Genomic DNA, 17,532 nt, shown 5'->3' with positions numbered 1-17,532 from the left:
ATGTAAGATTAGGTGGACATCGTATGGTCGGAATCTTTCCAGTCTTAACCTCATGTCCATAGTCATGCATATATATCCAAAGTGAAAGATAGCTGTCATCTAGAGAGCGACAGTTATATCGTATCCTTGAGAGAATAGAGCGACCTGCTGCAGACTTTAGTATCCTTGTGTCAGATGTGTTGTGAGTTTGTGAGGAACCGTTCTCTGTGAACCTACCGTGTGAAGAGAGCTGATCGTGCGGCCGGCAGAGAGCTGGTCAGCTTGTAGGTGCCGATCCCCTCCAGTCGGACGTTCTCGGGCAGGCTCTTACTGAGCGGCTGCAGGGTGGGGTGCGTCTGGGACACCTGCGGAGGAAACAGACATACAAACGTCAGCATATCTACATTATGAACAGGGGGAATACCAGGCTGATAGTAGAAATTGAACAGAGGGAATAGTATGAGATGTGTAATCGATGTGAGATGGACAGAGTAAACTACATCCCATAGTCCGCCAGCTGGGCGTTTTTTTTTAAATCTTGAAGAGAACATTCGGGTACTGAATACATTCCCCATCTACTAGCACAATCTTCTTCATACCCCTTCAGCACATTAAGACAAAATGACATTGAAAGCAGTGCGTAGCGTTGTTGCCATTTGCAAATAAAACTTCCAGGTCGACACTCTCCATGCAAAGCCTTATTTTAAAAGCGTCTGACACCAACCAAACTGCTGTGGAACAACTCATATCTACACACAAAACGTCACAACACAGGACACATGGAACATGAGCTTATAACCCATTCTTCCGACTAACTTTAAAAACTAAAATGGACACTATCCCCGTGGTCTCTTTTGCAAATGAAAACAAGGTCTACGGGAAGCCACCAAAATTGCCTGAAAGCACTAGTGCATCGTTTTGCTCCCAAAAAAATCCAAAGACGCGCTCAACAATGAAAAAAACCAAGGCGAATCCCGTAGTATAAAAAAATTCAAAGTGCGTTTTGTACAATGTAAGCGGCGGTGCCTGCTACCAGCTCCACGGTGCACGTGCCGTGCCGACAGCGGTGCGAGATGCACATCATGTGTGATATACCGGGAACAGGCTCTTGACGATCTCAGTGGTCGTGTTCTTTTTGACGCAACACGAACCGTCGCACGAGCAGCAGCAAGCCTGTTTCTCGGGAAGACTAGTAGCGGTCATGGGCTGCAGCTGGGGCCGCGCAGAGGCGACCTGAAACCGCGACAGGGCACAACGGTTCAACCTCCGCTTTTCAATGGTAGACTGTTGGGCTAGCACCTCAGGCGTCGCCAAAATGTCTGGTACCAAACGGCAGACTCAATGAGAGTGAATTCTGTGTGGTATTTTACTTTTGTGTGATATTGTGCCTTGCCAGAATAGTTCAACCTAAGTACAATTATACTACTAGTTAGTATCAGGCTAGTGCCTGGGGCGTCACCGGACTGCACCAGCGTGATCCAACTGAGTGAGCAATGGCAGGACATCCGGTAACAACTCATACCATACCAGCGGGCCTGTTTCATTCAAAACGTTCCCACGAGAAACTATGAGCGAGTCGTTCAGTCGACTTTCATCAAGGTCACGCTCGAGCCAGAACTGTCAACGGCATGGCTGACTTTGATACAATAACGGAAGGACCACCAAGGAGATGTTACTGTACATGGTCAAACGTTATATATTCTTACATTCTTAAGAAATGGTTGTAGTAGGCACACTGTCATCGACAAGATGGGTTAAGAGATGAATGAATGAATGAATGAATGAGCTAGAGCTAGAGCTAGAGCTAGAGCAAGAGTTAGATTTAGAGCTAGAGCGAGCTAGAGTTAGATTTATAGTTAGAACTAGAGTTAGAGCTAGAGCTAGAGCTAGAGCTAGAGCTAGAGCTAGAGCTAGAGCTAGAGCTAGAGCTAAAGTTAGAGTTAAAGTTAGAGTTAGAGAGTCTGGTGTGTGTAGGTAGGTGTGCTTACCTTGTAGTACGTGCTGGGCCTCCATGGCAGACTGAGGGAGTGAGAGATGACGTGCGGGCCGGTGTGAGACTTGTAGGGTTAGAGTTAGAGAGAGTCTGGTGTGTGTAGGTAGGTGTCCTTACCTTGTAGTACGTGCTCGGCCTCCATGGCAGGCTGAGGGAGTGAGAGATGACGTGCGGGCCGGTGTGAGACTTGTAGGAGGCCGCCATGGTGGAGATGTGCGGCAGGAAGCGGGTACCGTCCCCCACTCGGGGCCGCGTGTAGGTGGAGGTGATGGTGGAGCCGTAGTATTCCATCGTGCCTCGACCTGACAACAACAAACAACAACAAGTTTAACAAACAAACAAACAAACAACACGAGGTGAAAGCATTTCATCGTACCTTGAACTGACAACAACAAAAACAACAGGTTTAGCTAACAAACAAACAAATAAAAGAGGTAGGACTGACGGTGAAAGTATTTCATCGTACCATGACCTGACAACAACAAATAACAATAGATTCTAAAATCAAACAAACAAAACACAAAATCGGATTGATGGTTAACCGTAGTACATTGTGTTCCGTTGTGTCTTGACCTAACAACAACAAAAACAAAGCAACAGACTTAATAAATGAACAAATAGCACGAGGTGGAGATGATGCAGGAATGATAATATTCCATCGTGCCTTAAGCTGATGACAACAAACATAATAACTAATAAACAAACAACGCGATAGAGGGAAATGATGGTAGACCAGTTTTATCTTATAATATTTCTTACGAAAAGGCAAACCAAAAATAAAACGCCAAAAACACTAACAATCCAAAATAAGCTGCCAGTTCAGTTTTTCATGTGGGCTCAGGTGTTGGGGATATTTTGCTCCATTGGTGTCCATGGTAACGGCTTATGGATACATAAGTATCGTCTGCGCGTCATGGCAACGGCGTGTAGTCAGGATTAGGGACAAACCAAGCTCCGCGCGGGTTATTGTTAAAAGAAACCGGCTCAAAGATTGGTGGTGGTATGGCTGTACCGTAATAAAGTCCTTTGTCTCATGAAATAAAAGTCTTCTTTTCATTTAGTTATGTTATATATATATAAACGTTCAGGATAGTCCCTTCAATTAAGCTTTCTGGTCCTTACAAAATTACAACTAGTAAAATATAAATTCACAGCTTCGTGGACGACTTTGATTACGAAGTTATAAACACTATTCTTGGATACTATCTTATGATTTCAAATAAGGCCGCAGCGTAAAATAGACTCTTTAACCTCCTTACTGTGACTAATCTTTAAGCGTAATATACTAGTAGTATTAATAACGAGACGCAAGTGTGTAGCAATACCGTACGGTATTTCTTTATACTATAAGATGCACGTGACGTTGCTATGGCAACTTTCCGTGATGACGTAATGCATTGGCCAATGATCATATAGTAATGTTATTGTGTTGCCAATGGTGATGCTGTCCAACTCCGATCTATTATACCTACATAGTCAATTTGTCTATTTAAACACACTGTTTCTGTTTGTTAAAATATCATGGAGTTCGTTTGAGTTATGGGAAGAGAGCAGGAATGAAGAATTGCAGCAAAGTTATGTTTGTAGATAAAATGTTTGGAAAAATGGAAAAAAGGGCAGGCTGTTTATTTTGTCTGTCCCTAGATCTGCGTGTTCTAATTACATAAAATCCTCTAATTAGCGGCTTAGCCTAATTTGCTACGCTTTGGGTTACAAACTAAAGAAGCCACATACTTCCTTATAATTATAGCTACTAGCTAGCATTCCGAGATTTGTATGATTTCCGTTGTTACCACCATCGTCCGTGACGGACATCCAAGAAAGGATTGTCACCATGTAGAGGTGGGGATTCTTGCCTTGTCAACCCAAGAGATCAGTTGTCCTGAAGACCCAGAAGTGTTGGCCCAAATAATGATGTATTTATCCACTTCGGCTGTCCGCACGTCATACAGGCAGAGTGGGTTATTATATCTACAAAGCACGCAGAGTGGGAGGCAATGAGCACAGAGAGGGTGTTGTCTATGGAAGGTGATAATCATCGGGTTAATGAGACAACCACGCCTCTCAGTGATCAGATGGTATCTCTCACCTCACCTCACCGGTCCCATAGCCTCATCGCCCGTAGGGGCAGCAACGCCATCTCTACACAGGAGGAAAGGGCGTTTTGATTCCAAATTTTAGTCGATAGGAAGAAATAAGACTTTTTTTACGTAAAAATTTGAAGAATATAAGCTGTTACTCCGGCAAGCTAATGTGATTTGTAATTTATAGTCTTTACAAGATATAACAACCTCCTTGGTTTGTCTGAGTCGACGGGCTCTTCTTAGAAATGACAAGACGGGAAAAGTGAGTTTCGTGCCCTGGGGATAGGCTGGTCGCTTGGGTCGGCAAAAGTTTGCCATGTTGTTTCTTATGACTATGATTCAATATACTTTAGCTCACTTTTAGTTCTAGTCTAGTTCTAGTCCATGATACTGTTAATAAAAACTTCGCAAAGCTTCAAAGTTATGGATTTTGCATAAAATTTTCCCTTGATATCTCAAGTGTGCGACAATTCTTATGTTTGCATAGGAAGTCGTTGAATTCCGCCTTGTTGCCAATACAGACCACTCGAGACGTCGTCAGGGACAGAACGGACCATAAGCCGATGTTTGGGTGGGCAACAATAACAAACCCGAATTTTCTATTAACTCTCAAAGCGAGCAAAGTCCCCCCTTTGTTGGGACAGGCCGGATTCGTGAATATGGTTTACAACCCGTACCCCGGTAGTCGGGACAACGTGTCAGACATCTTACTATTATTATACTAAACAAAAGTAACGTTGTAACAGACTCACTACGGACTCGTATGCAACATTTACGATTATTTCGTAAAGATCACATCGTTTCAAACCTCGTTCAAGAGATATCTGAACGCTTTGAAGTTTCGAAAGTACGGCCTTTTATCCTGTCTGTTTTGTCTGCACAGCCTTTTGAAAGTTTTGGCAAATGTATTCGACCATACAGCCAATTTTAACGCAAATGATGGAGCTCAAAACATAATTGATGATCAAGAAAATTAAATGACGGAATGGGCAATGTTACACGCTAAACCTTGCACACTCAAAAGCCGGTACTAAGTCTCTCTTTGATGTAACTTTACCTGACTTTATTTGTGCTAGGCCTTGCTTATAGTTATACGATATATAAATAAGCGGATATTAGGAGGGGGAAACCGAACTGTTCTGTGACTTTCAGGTCTTTAAGTTTGTAACTCGTATCATGTAACCAGTCGACAACCACAAAACCTTATAAACTTCCCTCTATATTCAGTTTCTAAATTAGAGAACTACCGTCCAGCACGTCAGGAATGTAGATAACAGATAGTGAATAATTGTCATCAGTAATTAATTATCCCCTATCAGCCCTCTCCTGACCAAACATAGCAGCTCGCTATCAAATAAACCCTTGAGCCAAGACGTCACGACCCGATTAGTATGCGTCCATAGATAAATCTGCCGCCGATACTTAACGTGTGGCCTGTAAACACCGTAAAGCATAATGTCTGCCCTGTAAACACTGGAAAGCGTAATGTCTGCCCTGTACATACTGTAAACTGTGCGGAGATAAGAGCGATAATCTGTCACTATGACGACCCGGTGACAGGCGAACACACCGCCATCTTGGCTGTGAAAACTCACCACACCGGCCAATAAAAATGGGCGATAAAAACAGAAAAGCTTATTGTTTACTTGTACTTATCGGTTTATGTTGTTAAGATTTATCTTGTTAATCAATGAAAGTTATTTTATGGTTTCTCTATATGCTTAACGTGGGTCAATTTTCATTTGACCTTCAGCATTTTACAACTCATAAAATTCCCCTCGGCAGCCATCTTGTTCGAAACGATCAGCTGTGTTTCCATGGCGACGTCTGTACACAAACCACCACGCCGCGACCCAGGCCGAGTTACCGTGCGATAAAGCGCTATAAAAATCACTTTTGAATAGATCAATTTGCAGAAAATGAGGCTAGATTCTTCTTAAAAGATGTTTACTGTATCCATAATCGTCTTTTTGTACAATAGATACTCACTGAAGTGTTTATATACAAACAGTTCGATCAGAGTCTTTATTGTTCGTGTCCTCGCCCGAGCGCACACAACACGGTTATATCTGTCAATGTTCAGATTTGTTTGAGGCCATGAATAAAATATGAGAAACGGTTAGAAATAATTCATAACTACATTGTAAAGCCATCATAGCCCATCAAATCACAATAATAGCATATTCCGGCACCGTTGTTACGCGGTGTGTTGTTGGTTGTTCTTATATGTCGGTAACTCTAGAAAGAAAGCCCTGTATCGAATTTGTTTGTTCGTCTGATTTTAAAGCCGGTGAAACCCATATATAAAACACGGGGTACGAGAGGCGTCTATAGAAGCCATTGTTGTGTTAGTATCTAGGAATACGGGCCGGGAGTTCTATATATGTCCGGCCCGCTTGGTTGGCAACATTTGTTTTGTCGCCAGTCGCCACCGATACCAGTGGGGCCTTTGTTCTATCGTAATAGAACAGCGTCTCAGAAACGTGACTTGTAAACATAATACAGACTACGGCTTGGCTCAAACCCGCGAAAACCTGCCTCCATTTACAGATTCAGCACACCAATCTTTAACCAAACTCGAGAAAACGTGCCTGTGGTAGGGTTTAACACCAGCTCGCTCGTGACTTTAGGGTTAAACACAAACCCAACCCCCCTGAAGAACTAAACCTTATCATATCAGCAGCCGTGTTGTACGTGTGTAAGTACTGCCGACCTTCCTGTGATTCCCAGCTAAGTACACGCACTTCAGATGCTTTTACAAACGATAAAACGCGACAGACTTTTCACTGCAAACCGACCAGAAGCGGAATGTAGCGCGGCGAATCTGCGGCTAGCGTTACAGCCGGGCATACTGACTGGCAATACCGGCCCTTTCGGAAATGTAACCTGCCCGTTTCCTGGGTGCGATTTATTCTGTAAGACGGAACAAATAAGTGAGGGTTACTCACACAAGAGCGACGCCGAGTCAACTACAGGCGGGACTTACAGCAGAACACCTGTGATAAGATAGCTGTAGAGTTTGCTAGGTCACGAACTTTTGAACGGGTACAGGAAATCAGTACATGTTTGGCGAAGTGCCGGGGAACGGTGTAGTCACTCAGATTCATAAAGCGTTAACTAGCAATAGCTAGCCTAAAATCCTTACCAATGATAGCCTGATGTTAGCAATTCCATTTTTTGCCATATTTTAGATACACATCGACATTCTAAAACACGTGCCGGGGCGTGTTCCATTCATCTCGAATGTCTGAAGCCCTCTTCACGGTAATAAGAACTGCAAACTTCAGTTCAGACTTCAGGCCTCTCGACCGCAAGAGTGGCCGCTAACTAACACGGTAAACACGCTGGCAAAGGTGAGTTAAAATATCCAGACGAAAACTTTGTTTCATTTTATCTGATAGATTATACCAAAAGAATTACCCTCTAGCAAATTTGTAACCGGTGGAGCAAGTTATACGTTACACGGCTTAAGACAACTGGTGAAGATTTTTGAAAAACATTATTACAAGTTATCCCCAAAATTTGACCAAAAGAACGGAAAAAGCAGACCTACCAATGAGAACTGCAGAGTTGTAAGTTGTATCCCGAAGTATGAACCGTAAGACAGCGGTACGCGCCGGGTGCGAATGACGCCGAGTCCCGGGGGCGGCGATGTCATGGTGTATTGACATGTTTGTAGCCGCTCCAAGGTTACAATAACAGTCAGTCATGGGGGGGGGGGGGGGGGGGGGTCCCCCTCATGTTTCCCTTTACCCCCCCCAAAAAACCCCCCCTAAAACCCCTCCGCTGTGACGGGGCCAAAGGGATCCTAATGATTTTTCCAGCCAAGGAATTTTTTCCGGGTTTCCCCCCCAATTTAAAAACCCACGGCGAGGGAAGTTACAAAAATTTTTTCGGGTACAGGTTTGTTACCAGGGCTACAATCTGAAAAAGCGATCTCTCTTTCTCTCTTGCTTGGTTTCTCGTTATCATGCCTATTTCTATTGCCCAAACACATTATTTTAGTCGTCTAACGATGCTTTTTTGCTCTATATTTTACGGGGATATGATTGATTGTCTGCCGTATAATTACTAGTATGTTCACACGAAGAGTCGGTTCGCTCTTGGGGCTCTGCGTTCCCAACGTTACAGCGTACATAATAAACGTCAATTCTACATCGTACCCGGGGATTCCAATGACATGACAAACTGTACAGACGGGGAAACTCCCTCCTAATGCTCCGTGGGACTGAGATTTCATGGGAAAACCTTAACCGTTTGGAACGAAACATCACAAAACGTTTCACACCGAGACCAAGTCTACGCTTGAGCTGTGGGCAATTTCACGGTCAATTTGCGCCATGGTTAAGCGGCAATGGATGTCACAGGTGGGGTTAAAGTATAGGGGAGTTTGGGGGCATAGAAAGCATGTGAGAGACCAATTTTCAGGATGAGTTGGTGAAGCTGTCGAGAGTATTTTCATAGTCGTGTTCAAACACCTCATCTTGGACAGAAAATCACTGGAGCGTCCATAGTTGCTGCTTATTTTCTAAACACACACATAATGGTTACTTAGGCCGCCGGACTAGACTAATACTACCCTTCCAAATCACTCTAAAGTCAACGACAAAAGCCGGGGTTAGGAGACTTTTCTTCCCCCTGTTGAGAAACGTCTGTGGAGGTTAATTGGTCTGGAAACACGCGCTACAGATTGCATGCTACATGGACAACATGGCGGCCCCGTACTGTTTCCCTGGCGATACAGAAATCACCAGCCCCGAACTGGGCAAATACGGACACCTGTTAGAGTAGTGAAGTAGGGAAACCAGCTTGTCTCTTTCTTTTACACTATAAGGTAGAGTTAGACCACTATTTTACAGGTTAAACTAAACATGTATATGGTATCCTTAGCACCGGTATAACACCAAACATTGGCTCGCCTGCTTGTCCTCATATCAAACAAATAAATGACAGACTCGTGGACCAAGGTAGACTCGCTGTTCAGCCAAACAAATGAATGAGTAAAATCAAGCGTAAGAAAAACGGTTTGATCGGGAGTGTTTCCTGTCAGGAGAACATGTTCAGAACGTGATTGACATATTGGTCGGACAGCGTGTCACATAGACAACAGGCCACTAGTGATTCCCCCACAAGTGGGTCCGGATTGTCCACTTAGAGTGGGGGGATAAGTCTCTCCTCTATTCCACACAATCCTATAAATCGTGTCTGGGCTTTCAGTCGTGTTCAGAGTGCTTAGCTAGCGCCACAAAACAGCGCAAACACGAGCTACATACACCGCCGCCGTGTTGGCTTAGCCAGCCTGTCGCCAGAACCTACCTGTGTTGCCAGGCGCTTCCGAGTCTATTCTCCCCTCGGAGTGGCGACTAGCTTGTACAGGAAAACACAACCGGTGGTTGTTTGGATGTACAGAAGTGCGATCGAGGACCTTTGGTGTATCTACGGGGCGTTTGGTAGTCTCTGGGAGTCGGGGACGGGGGACAGTCCGCTGGGGGGAATGTTTGCCTTCGCTCGGGTGGAACGGCGGGCAGGACAACACAGGTGCTCGGAGAGCCGGAACAGGTGCGTCGGAACGCGGCCAGGTAAAAACACCTTACGGGCCCGATTCTACGACAACGAACCTCACAAACACTCCACACACCTTCTAACACACCTGACTCACCTGTATGATGCTGGGTACTGCAGGTAAACCGACTGGGAATCCGAAGGTACGAAAATGACTTCCTCTCCTCGCGGTGTGTTTACACGTAAATAGGGCCGGCTGGACTGGGTGAGCACACCTTACCACCAGTTGCCACCTGCGTTACCAAGGACGCCCAGGGCACACCTGACACAGGTATTACCTTACCTGGGGAGCGCCTAATGCGCAGGCGCACAGGGGGCGGGGGGACCACTCCTGTTGATATATAGAAGGGACAGAACCCTCACACTAACTGAGACTACATACAAGTATCTCCTCCATATCTGACAATCGCCTCAACTAACAGTAAACTTTAGTCACCAGCAAAACAATAGACAATTTTCCTTCCTTTTTTTCGATGATTTTTGCATGATTTGTCTAGCAACATCCCCTTGGCATGGTATCTAGATAGTGCATAGTAATATATCGTAGTGAGATAGCGTTTTATGAAGAAGAAGCATATAGGAAATGCCTGGAAAATTTACCTAAATTTTGATAAAGGCTGTAAGCACAAGCATACTCATTCATAATACTTTTTAATATGTATTTGCTTTTAGCTGTTAAACATGCCTTCTCTACCTGCAGCCATACAGGTGTGTGTATAGTCAGACACACCTGTACTGAGCCCACCTGCGGGAGGGACCCCCCGGGGAGGGCCAACTTCACCGGTCAGGTTTCCGCCGTGCAACAACAAGGGGCGGGCCACAATGGCGACACAATGGTCGCTATGGTTACAGCCGGCAGACAAATATCCCGCCACGCGCTGAGGTAAACTCGGACCCGTGCGTTACTGTTGCAACGTTAACCTGCAGTAGAGCCTCCACAGGGGCTTCTTAGGGGTTATGGAGAGTAGAATTTGGCACAAATAATAAATAACCTACCTTAGCTAAACTCGGACTCGTGCGTTACTGTTGCAACGTTAACCTGCAGTATAGCCTACAGCAGTATATAATATAGCCTACAACAGTACATAGTAACCAACCTTAGCTATACTCGGACCCGTGCGTTACTGTAACAGCGTTAACCTACACTAGAGCCTCCACAGGGGCTTCCTAGCGGTTATGGAGAGTAGAATTTGGCACAAATAAAAACCTACCTGAGCTAAACTCGGACCCGTGCGTTACTGTAACAGCGTTAACCTACACTAGAGCCTCCACAGGGGCTTCCTAGCGGTTATGGAGAGTAGAATTTGGCACAAATAAAAACCTACCTGAGCTAAACTCGGACCTGTGCGTTACTAGTATACTGTAACAACCTCCCGTCTTTGCTACACCAGCCCTTACCGAGGATAAAATCCTTGGCTTACAGAGGGATTTTGGGTTGTAAAACTCGGCAGAAATAGTACTAGTAGCCAGTGCAAGGCCTTCCTGAATGAGGAATCATGGAAATCAGAATTCGGCTCACAGATAGCCTGCACCAGGCCTTCCTATGGGGTATTGATATTACAATTCGGCACAAATGTTAGCATTTCCCTGTATGAAACCTCCTTGACGTCCACCAAAAACATCCTAAGGGGGTACGGAGAGTAGAGTTCGGCACAAATAGTAGCCTTTTCCAGGCCTTCTGAAATGTTAAGGATTGTACAATTTGCCAGAAACAATAGCCTCAACCAGGCCTTCCTGCGGGAGGGATCATGCATAGTAGAATTCAGCGGTAAGTAGGGGTAATACGCTCATGGCGGACAAACTCCCGCAGTAAAACAGGTGATAATCGGGGGACCTTTTCAGGTCAGGTTTCTCGCGGGTATAAAACATTAACATTTTTGAAAGAGAGAGGAACTTTATAGTTTTTTACTAGTTTTAGACTAGAGTAGACACCTTTGATATTGTTTTTTTTAATATCTCATGTTACCTGCAATTAGCCCACGGGCAAGAATTTGCAACAAACTTTGCTATATTATAGATGGTTACAATCTATGTTTCCCTACTTCATACACATAAGTAATACAGGCAGATTCATATTTCTAATGAGTTAAGACAAACATGTGATTACATATCTGCTCTAAAATTTTCACCAACACACAGAAGCAAGGAGAAGTCAAATTCATTTACAGAATGTAGTAGAACATAATTCCTGTGCTATCTTTAGAGTACGTATATACTAGTACATGTATCTGATACTATTCTCTTGTTGTGACCTGTACTTAACCCACCGGGTATACATGTATATGTAAAGTCTTCTCAATTACACCACTGAACCGATAGGCCTGCAGACTGGTATTACAGCAGATACGGCAGGCCAAAAAAAAGCTTGTTTACACACAGAGCACAAATCATATTCCGCTGTGTACCTTCCGAAGTGCCACAACCATAACCCCAGCACTGGGTCCGCTTATGGTCGCTATAAACTGTTTACCTAAACAATTCACTCGGAATTCACCAACACCGGTACCCCGCGCGGTGGGTACACACAGCGACTGTAGGTAACTTTATAACAATAAAATACTATATTAAAGTGATAAAGGTATTTACGCTAACAAACGACGAGGATATGTTTGCAATACGACATAAGGAAGGCTAAAACATGTTCATCTTATACTTTTCCTATACCCGTGCAAAGAGGGAAACTTTAGTTCGAAACGAATGTGATCTTAAGAGATATCTAAATGATATTATGTTTTTGGTATTATTTCTACCATACTGTATAGTTGGTACTATATATTTTTAGGAACTACAATAGTTATATGGAAAACATATACTTTCTACCTTGAATGAAATAAGAGATGAAATTAAAATATCTTTATGTATTTGCAGTACTGTTCCATTTATCCAAGGAAAACGCTTTCCAGCTTTGTTAAAGCCTATTACATAAATGTAGTAAGTTGTTGCAACTACCTTTTTCCTCGTCTTCATCCTCCCTCTTACGACGCTTTTTTACCGCGTGCATATCTCCAAGAAGATGTTGGGATGATAAATTCAATTATTTTCTGACAGCTTCATGCTATGAGTCAAAAACAATCGGAGCGGCTTGGAGATGAAGGCTTAGGTTCACAGTGTAGCTCGGCGTGTGCTAGTTCCCATGTTCAGGCGATACTGTAGATTGGTCTACAAAACGCCCAAACCAATGTCCCTTTATTCAAACCAGGGCCGTTTGAGGGAACAAATAAAAGTGCATATCAATATACCCATAATCGTGCACATGACTGTATTTTTTATAAGTTTTCTTAAAGTGTGTTGTAAGATTCGCAGTCCACCCCTGTGTGTCAGTTCCCATGTGTAAACGATACTACAGATTAGTCCTACTGATTACACAGGTAGGGGGCGGCCTACAAGGTGCACTTTCCCACATTAATAACCCCACAACAATACCGCCTGTACACCCACTCCTTACCGATACCCTTCCGCAAACAATGTCCCTCTGTGTTCGCGTAATTCCATCCCGAAAAGGCGATAATAAATATGATTTAATTCCGCGCCGACTGTGTGGACATAGCGTAGAGACGGAACCATTCGGCAAATACAGTTACAGAGCTGAGTATGTTTGCATTGTTTGCCGCGGGACATCGTTTTGTTCAGTAAAGCTATTAACACTCATCTGATTATATACCCTACCCCCCTCCCAGACATGCCTGTAACCTGGCAACGGGCGTAGTCATGGTAACGCCAGTCTCCATGACGACGGGAACAAGTTTTCTTATATTGATTAGAATTGCATGATGAATTGACTTGGATTAGCATTGATATGATGGGAAGCAAAGTTTCTTGGTCCTGAGGATAAATATTGAAATTTTGGCTTCCCCATGGCCACAACTGGCAGATTCAACCGTGAGTTTCCGGGAGGTATTGCAACGTATAATTCGACATATTGTCACGTACTAAAACTTATATTTCACGCCTAACTATGTTTGAACATCGAGATGATTTGACATAAAGAACGATTATTCTAGTACTGAAATTGAATATTTCGTCTCCCAATAGTCCAAACTAGTATGAATTTAGCATTGAAATAAAGGAGCACTTCAGCGAACTTTTCTTCAGCGTCGTCGCTGCGAGTATTTCTTTTCTTACTAAGTCACTTTCTTTTCTTACTTAATTGGCTCCATACATGTCGTTGTATCTAAAGAAGTTATTAGGAATTATAGATGAATAAAAAGGAAGTATATGACCTTCTCGTCACATTATAGTCTTTGATTATGACCATAAGAAAAAAGACCAGCGTTACGTTGTACAAAGTTGACGTAAAGAGAAATATGTCTAAAGAGAAAATTAGTTATATTTTGCTATGAAGTCAACCATTAGGCGATACATACTCAGTCTGTGCGCATACTTTATCTAACTCTCTCCTATAGCGCAGTTTTTAATACACAGTCTATAGAGTATATCTATAAAGTTAAATCTGTCCTATGAGACAGAGTTAAGCCGAGAGTAAACTCCACTATCACAACGCGCGAACACCGTTGCCTAGAAACGGCAGTCAGCCACGACCCCATACACCCTGGTTACAGGACCTGATGAGCGAGTGAGATTGTAATCACGAATATAAATTCATGAACATACAAACGTATCTATACCTACTTGCTTATCAATGTTGTTAAATGTTTTAGGCAAACGTTTACCGAAAGATACTTGCCGGTAACAAAGAACTGAAGATAAGGTTTAAAGCAAAGTAAAAGAAATTAGACTGTTCTACTTTAGAAACCCAAGGAAAAACACGAAGACCCTGGTATATTAAATCCCTACTAAGGCCTGTCTAAAACAACGTTTCCTAATTGCTGTACACTAATAAAAACAGTAAAACAAAAACCCAAACTCTCTTTGTATCCCTTTAAAACCCCGGACGTTGCCACCCAAAACAGTATCAGTCTGAAAAAAAGGAACTATGGAAAGTTGTTACGATTGGGACGCCTACATGTCACGGTGAAGCAAATGACTCGGAAGAAGAAAGGGTTAAATGGGTTAAGGGATCTTAAGAGCAGTCTTTATGGAAAGGTATGTCTTCTCTTGACCTATAATTAGAGAACAATGAAGACCTGCGCTCTTAGAACAACATCGGAGCGAACCCTGAACCAACTGGCGCGGTACGATCTGGGTTCTGAAAACACATGGGTAGAATGTCGTCTGTGTTAGTGTAGGGATGAAGGGAAAACTAAACAAATCTATGTTTTGTTTTACAAAGCCTTTCTGTACCGGAAATATGGGCGGCTTACACGTTAAACATATAAAGGGAACACGTGGAAGGCATGCCATGACAGGGGCTGCTGTAAGTTTAGTTTTATTTTAAGTATACAGACTCAGTTTATCTTCGCTACTTTAAAAAAAAACGAAATATAAGTTCTAACCTAGTTTTGAACTTGTCTATTTTTTGTTTTCTCCTCCTCAATAAAATATAAGTATTGTCACGTCAGGTCACGACGTCCGTTGCCATAGCGACCCTACCAATACAACCCCTCCTATCTGACGCTGTTGCTAGGCAACGGATATGTACAAGGGGTTGAGTCTTGAGTAGACTTGGATGAAGAAATTTGGAGGTGATTCTTTTGGGTGTTAACTTTGTTTCGAAAGCTTTCTTTATTTCGCTTAGAAACCATCTTTTCATGAATCACGTTAACTTATTTAAGTCTTGGTAGCATTTGAGTGAATTATGACTGTTTCTGTCAGTTTTCAGACCAGAACAAGTACTGTAACCACAGATCCGTGTAGCAGGATGTCAAATCTCACTGTCTATGGCAGCATTTATGGCTCTCTTCCTACGGGCTAACTATATCAGTGTCATACCAACATTATAAATATTCGCGAGCACCGGATTTGAGAATAAGAATGATCTATTTGTAAAACATGGCAGCCTAGATGCTGAATTGCGTAATGCATTACAAGGAATAGTGCTCACATATAGTATCGCCACTTCAGATTACAATTGTAAGAAAGGAGTACAAACAGGAAAAAGAAAATACATGCCGACATGCAGATCACAAACCATGCAACGCCGAAAGGGTTCGTCCCCGGCTGTTTTAGACGGCTGACCAGCCAATTGGCATAGCAATTAGGCACTACTTAAAAAGTAACCCCCACTGTTACACAATGGCCAATAATGTTCGTCATAAAGATATCAAAAGAACAAAATTTGTCTCAAGTACTTTTTTTATGACTTCATCTCTTTGATTTTGAACGAGTACAACATGTCCGTGTGCACAAGTTTGAAAAGCCGACCACTCACCGATTGCACAGGTATAGTTGTTTCTGAAGGCCCGGCCTTGGAATGACAGCTAACTGTCATGTACACAACGTTACCATGGCAACGGTCACCTGACAAAGAACTACTAACCCATGTCTGATGACAAGCCTGTTGGTATATATACACATCTCATTCACAGTTTGTAGACCGTCAAGATGATAATTATTTTTAGATGATAATAATTAGTGTTTGGAAAACTGCTGTTCCTTTAATCTAATCTTCGTCATATACACATACAACAGCAGTAACTCAAGCAACTGGATATGATTTTGCAAACGGTCAGACGTTTCAGAAATCATTTATTATCTTTTTTTCGTCAGTGAAAATTTACCGGGTGTCTAAACTTCATCGATGTTACTCTTTATCACTTTCTAAAAACCAAATAGAAATACTTCAGGAAGCAATGTGCAAAATTCAAAATCTTAAGAAAAACTTTTAAAACCCTCCCTACACTATGATGGCCGCTCGCGCTCTGAAAGAACCACCGGTATCGTCTTCCATTCATCTTCCTTTTGTCATCTTCTGGCACGACTTAATCCTTCCACAAAAGAACTCATGAATCTTTAAGAAGCCTTGGTGCTGCACCAGGCATTGTTCGTTAGACTGAAACCGCAGGCACATGTATTGTATTTGTATGTACTGTGTGGCTGATGCAGTGGAAGATGAAAGACGTTTATATGTATCTGCCGCCATTAGAGGATGAAAGGAACAACCTTTTTGACACAATCAAAACAATATTTCCAACCTTTCACCAGCTAGTAGAATTCCTGTTAAAATCACAAAACCCACTTATCATTAAAACGTGGGACTTTTCATCAGCCACTGCCTCCAAAGAAGTTAAACAGAACACTCACAAGCAGATGTGCTTTTTGTCCTATGCTCTTTAAATGAATCATGAATGTGAATAAAGTAAAATAGATAAAATGAGAGTTGTGGTTCGAGTTCTACACATATGCAGTGTTGTAAATGGATTAATTTGAGTTGTTTTACTTCATGCTGTCCTAGTTTAACGTACACGACTACAAAGCTGGTGTGATAAGCTGAAAGTTCATTATACTGGTCATTATCTAAAATTATTACCAAAATCATTGCTAGAAAAAATTATATCTCAATTTTGCAAAGAAACGCTTTACCAAAAAGTAGGTCACATGTCTGTATTCACGGCATAGACAATTTCTCTCTATGCAAACATCCACACCTGTGATATCGGCCTATTGTGGTTTTCAATAGGATATCCTCTATTGTAGTATATGATAAAATATTCATCGCACGCGTGGCAAGCTAAGCTGAAGACATCGATCTCTTTCATTTCTTGTTATCATTTGTGTCGCAAATGATAACGCACCGGAAGTAAACCTAATACCCGTTTATTTTTACGGTGCAAATGCGACTGCAAGTAAAGAATAAGGCTATTGAACAATTGTTGATCATTTTAGAATGTTTATATGCTTAGCAGAAGATCCTTACTAGTAGCAGCTTGTTTTATTTGAAATTTTTCACATTTAAAAAATATTAAATCTTTGCCCTTGAAAGTGAAGAAGGGTAGACCCACAACTGTTTCAGTGTCACGGTGGCCAAAAGGGTTCAGTTTAAACTAATAAAAAATGGTTTAAACTCGCACAAGTTAC

At 42.5% G+C, this 17,532-nt stretch overlaps 2 protein-coding genes across 2 annotated transcripts in view; one reads left to right on the top strand and one right to left on the bottom strand.

Moving 5' to 3' along the window:
• Window positions 1-7,728, bottom strand: part of LOC118429176 (tektin-3-like) — a gene marked incomplete in the record, with an annotated part of 19,528 nt that extends 11,800 nt beyond the window's left edge. The window contains 3 exon segments of the mRNA XM_035839620.1: window positions 177-344; window positions 2,090-2,274; window positions 7,610-7,728. Coding sequence (XP_035695513.1) covers window positions 177-344; window positions 2,090-2,274; window positions 7,610-7,727 — 471 coding nt within the window.
• A 1,038-nt stretch (window positions 7,729-8,766) lies between these two features.
• LOC118428657 (cytosolic Fe-S cluster assembly factor nubp1-like) overlaps window positions 8,767-17,532 on the top strand; it is an 18,601-nt gene continuing 9,835 nt past the window's right edge. Inside the window, exons 1-3 of the mRNA XM_035838767.1 lie at window positions 8,767-8,837; window positions 9,466-9,615; window positions 10,319-10,463. Coding sequence (XP_035694660.1) covers window positions 8,767-8,837; window positions 9,466-9,615; window positions 10,319-10,463 — 366 coding nt within the window. The remainder of the gene's footprint in view (window positions 8,838-9,465; window positions 9,616-10,318; window positions 10,464-17,532) is intronic.

This window comes from Branchiostoma floridae, chromosome 13 (genome assembly GCF_000003815.2).
Source record: "Branchiostoma floridae strain S238N-H82 chromosome 13, Bfl_VNyyK, whole genome shotgun sequence".
Taxonomy (NCBI): Eukaryota; Metazoa; Chordata; class Leptocardii; order Amphioxiformes; family Branchiostomatidae; genus Branchiostoma; species Branchiostoma floridae.
This window is presented reverse-complemented; position numbering and strand designations above follow the sequence as displayed.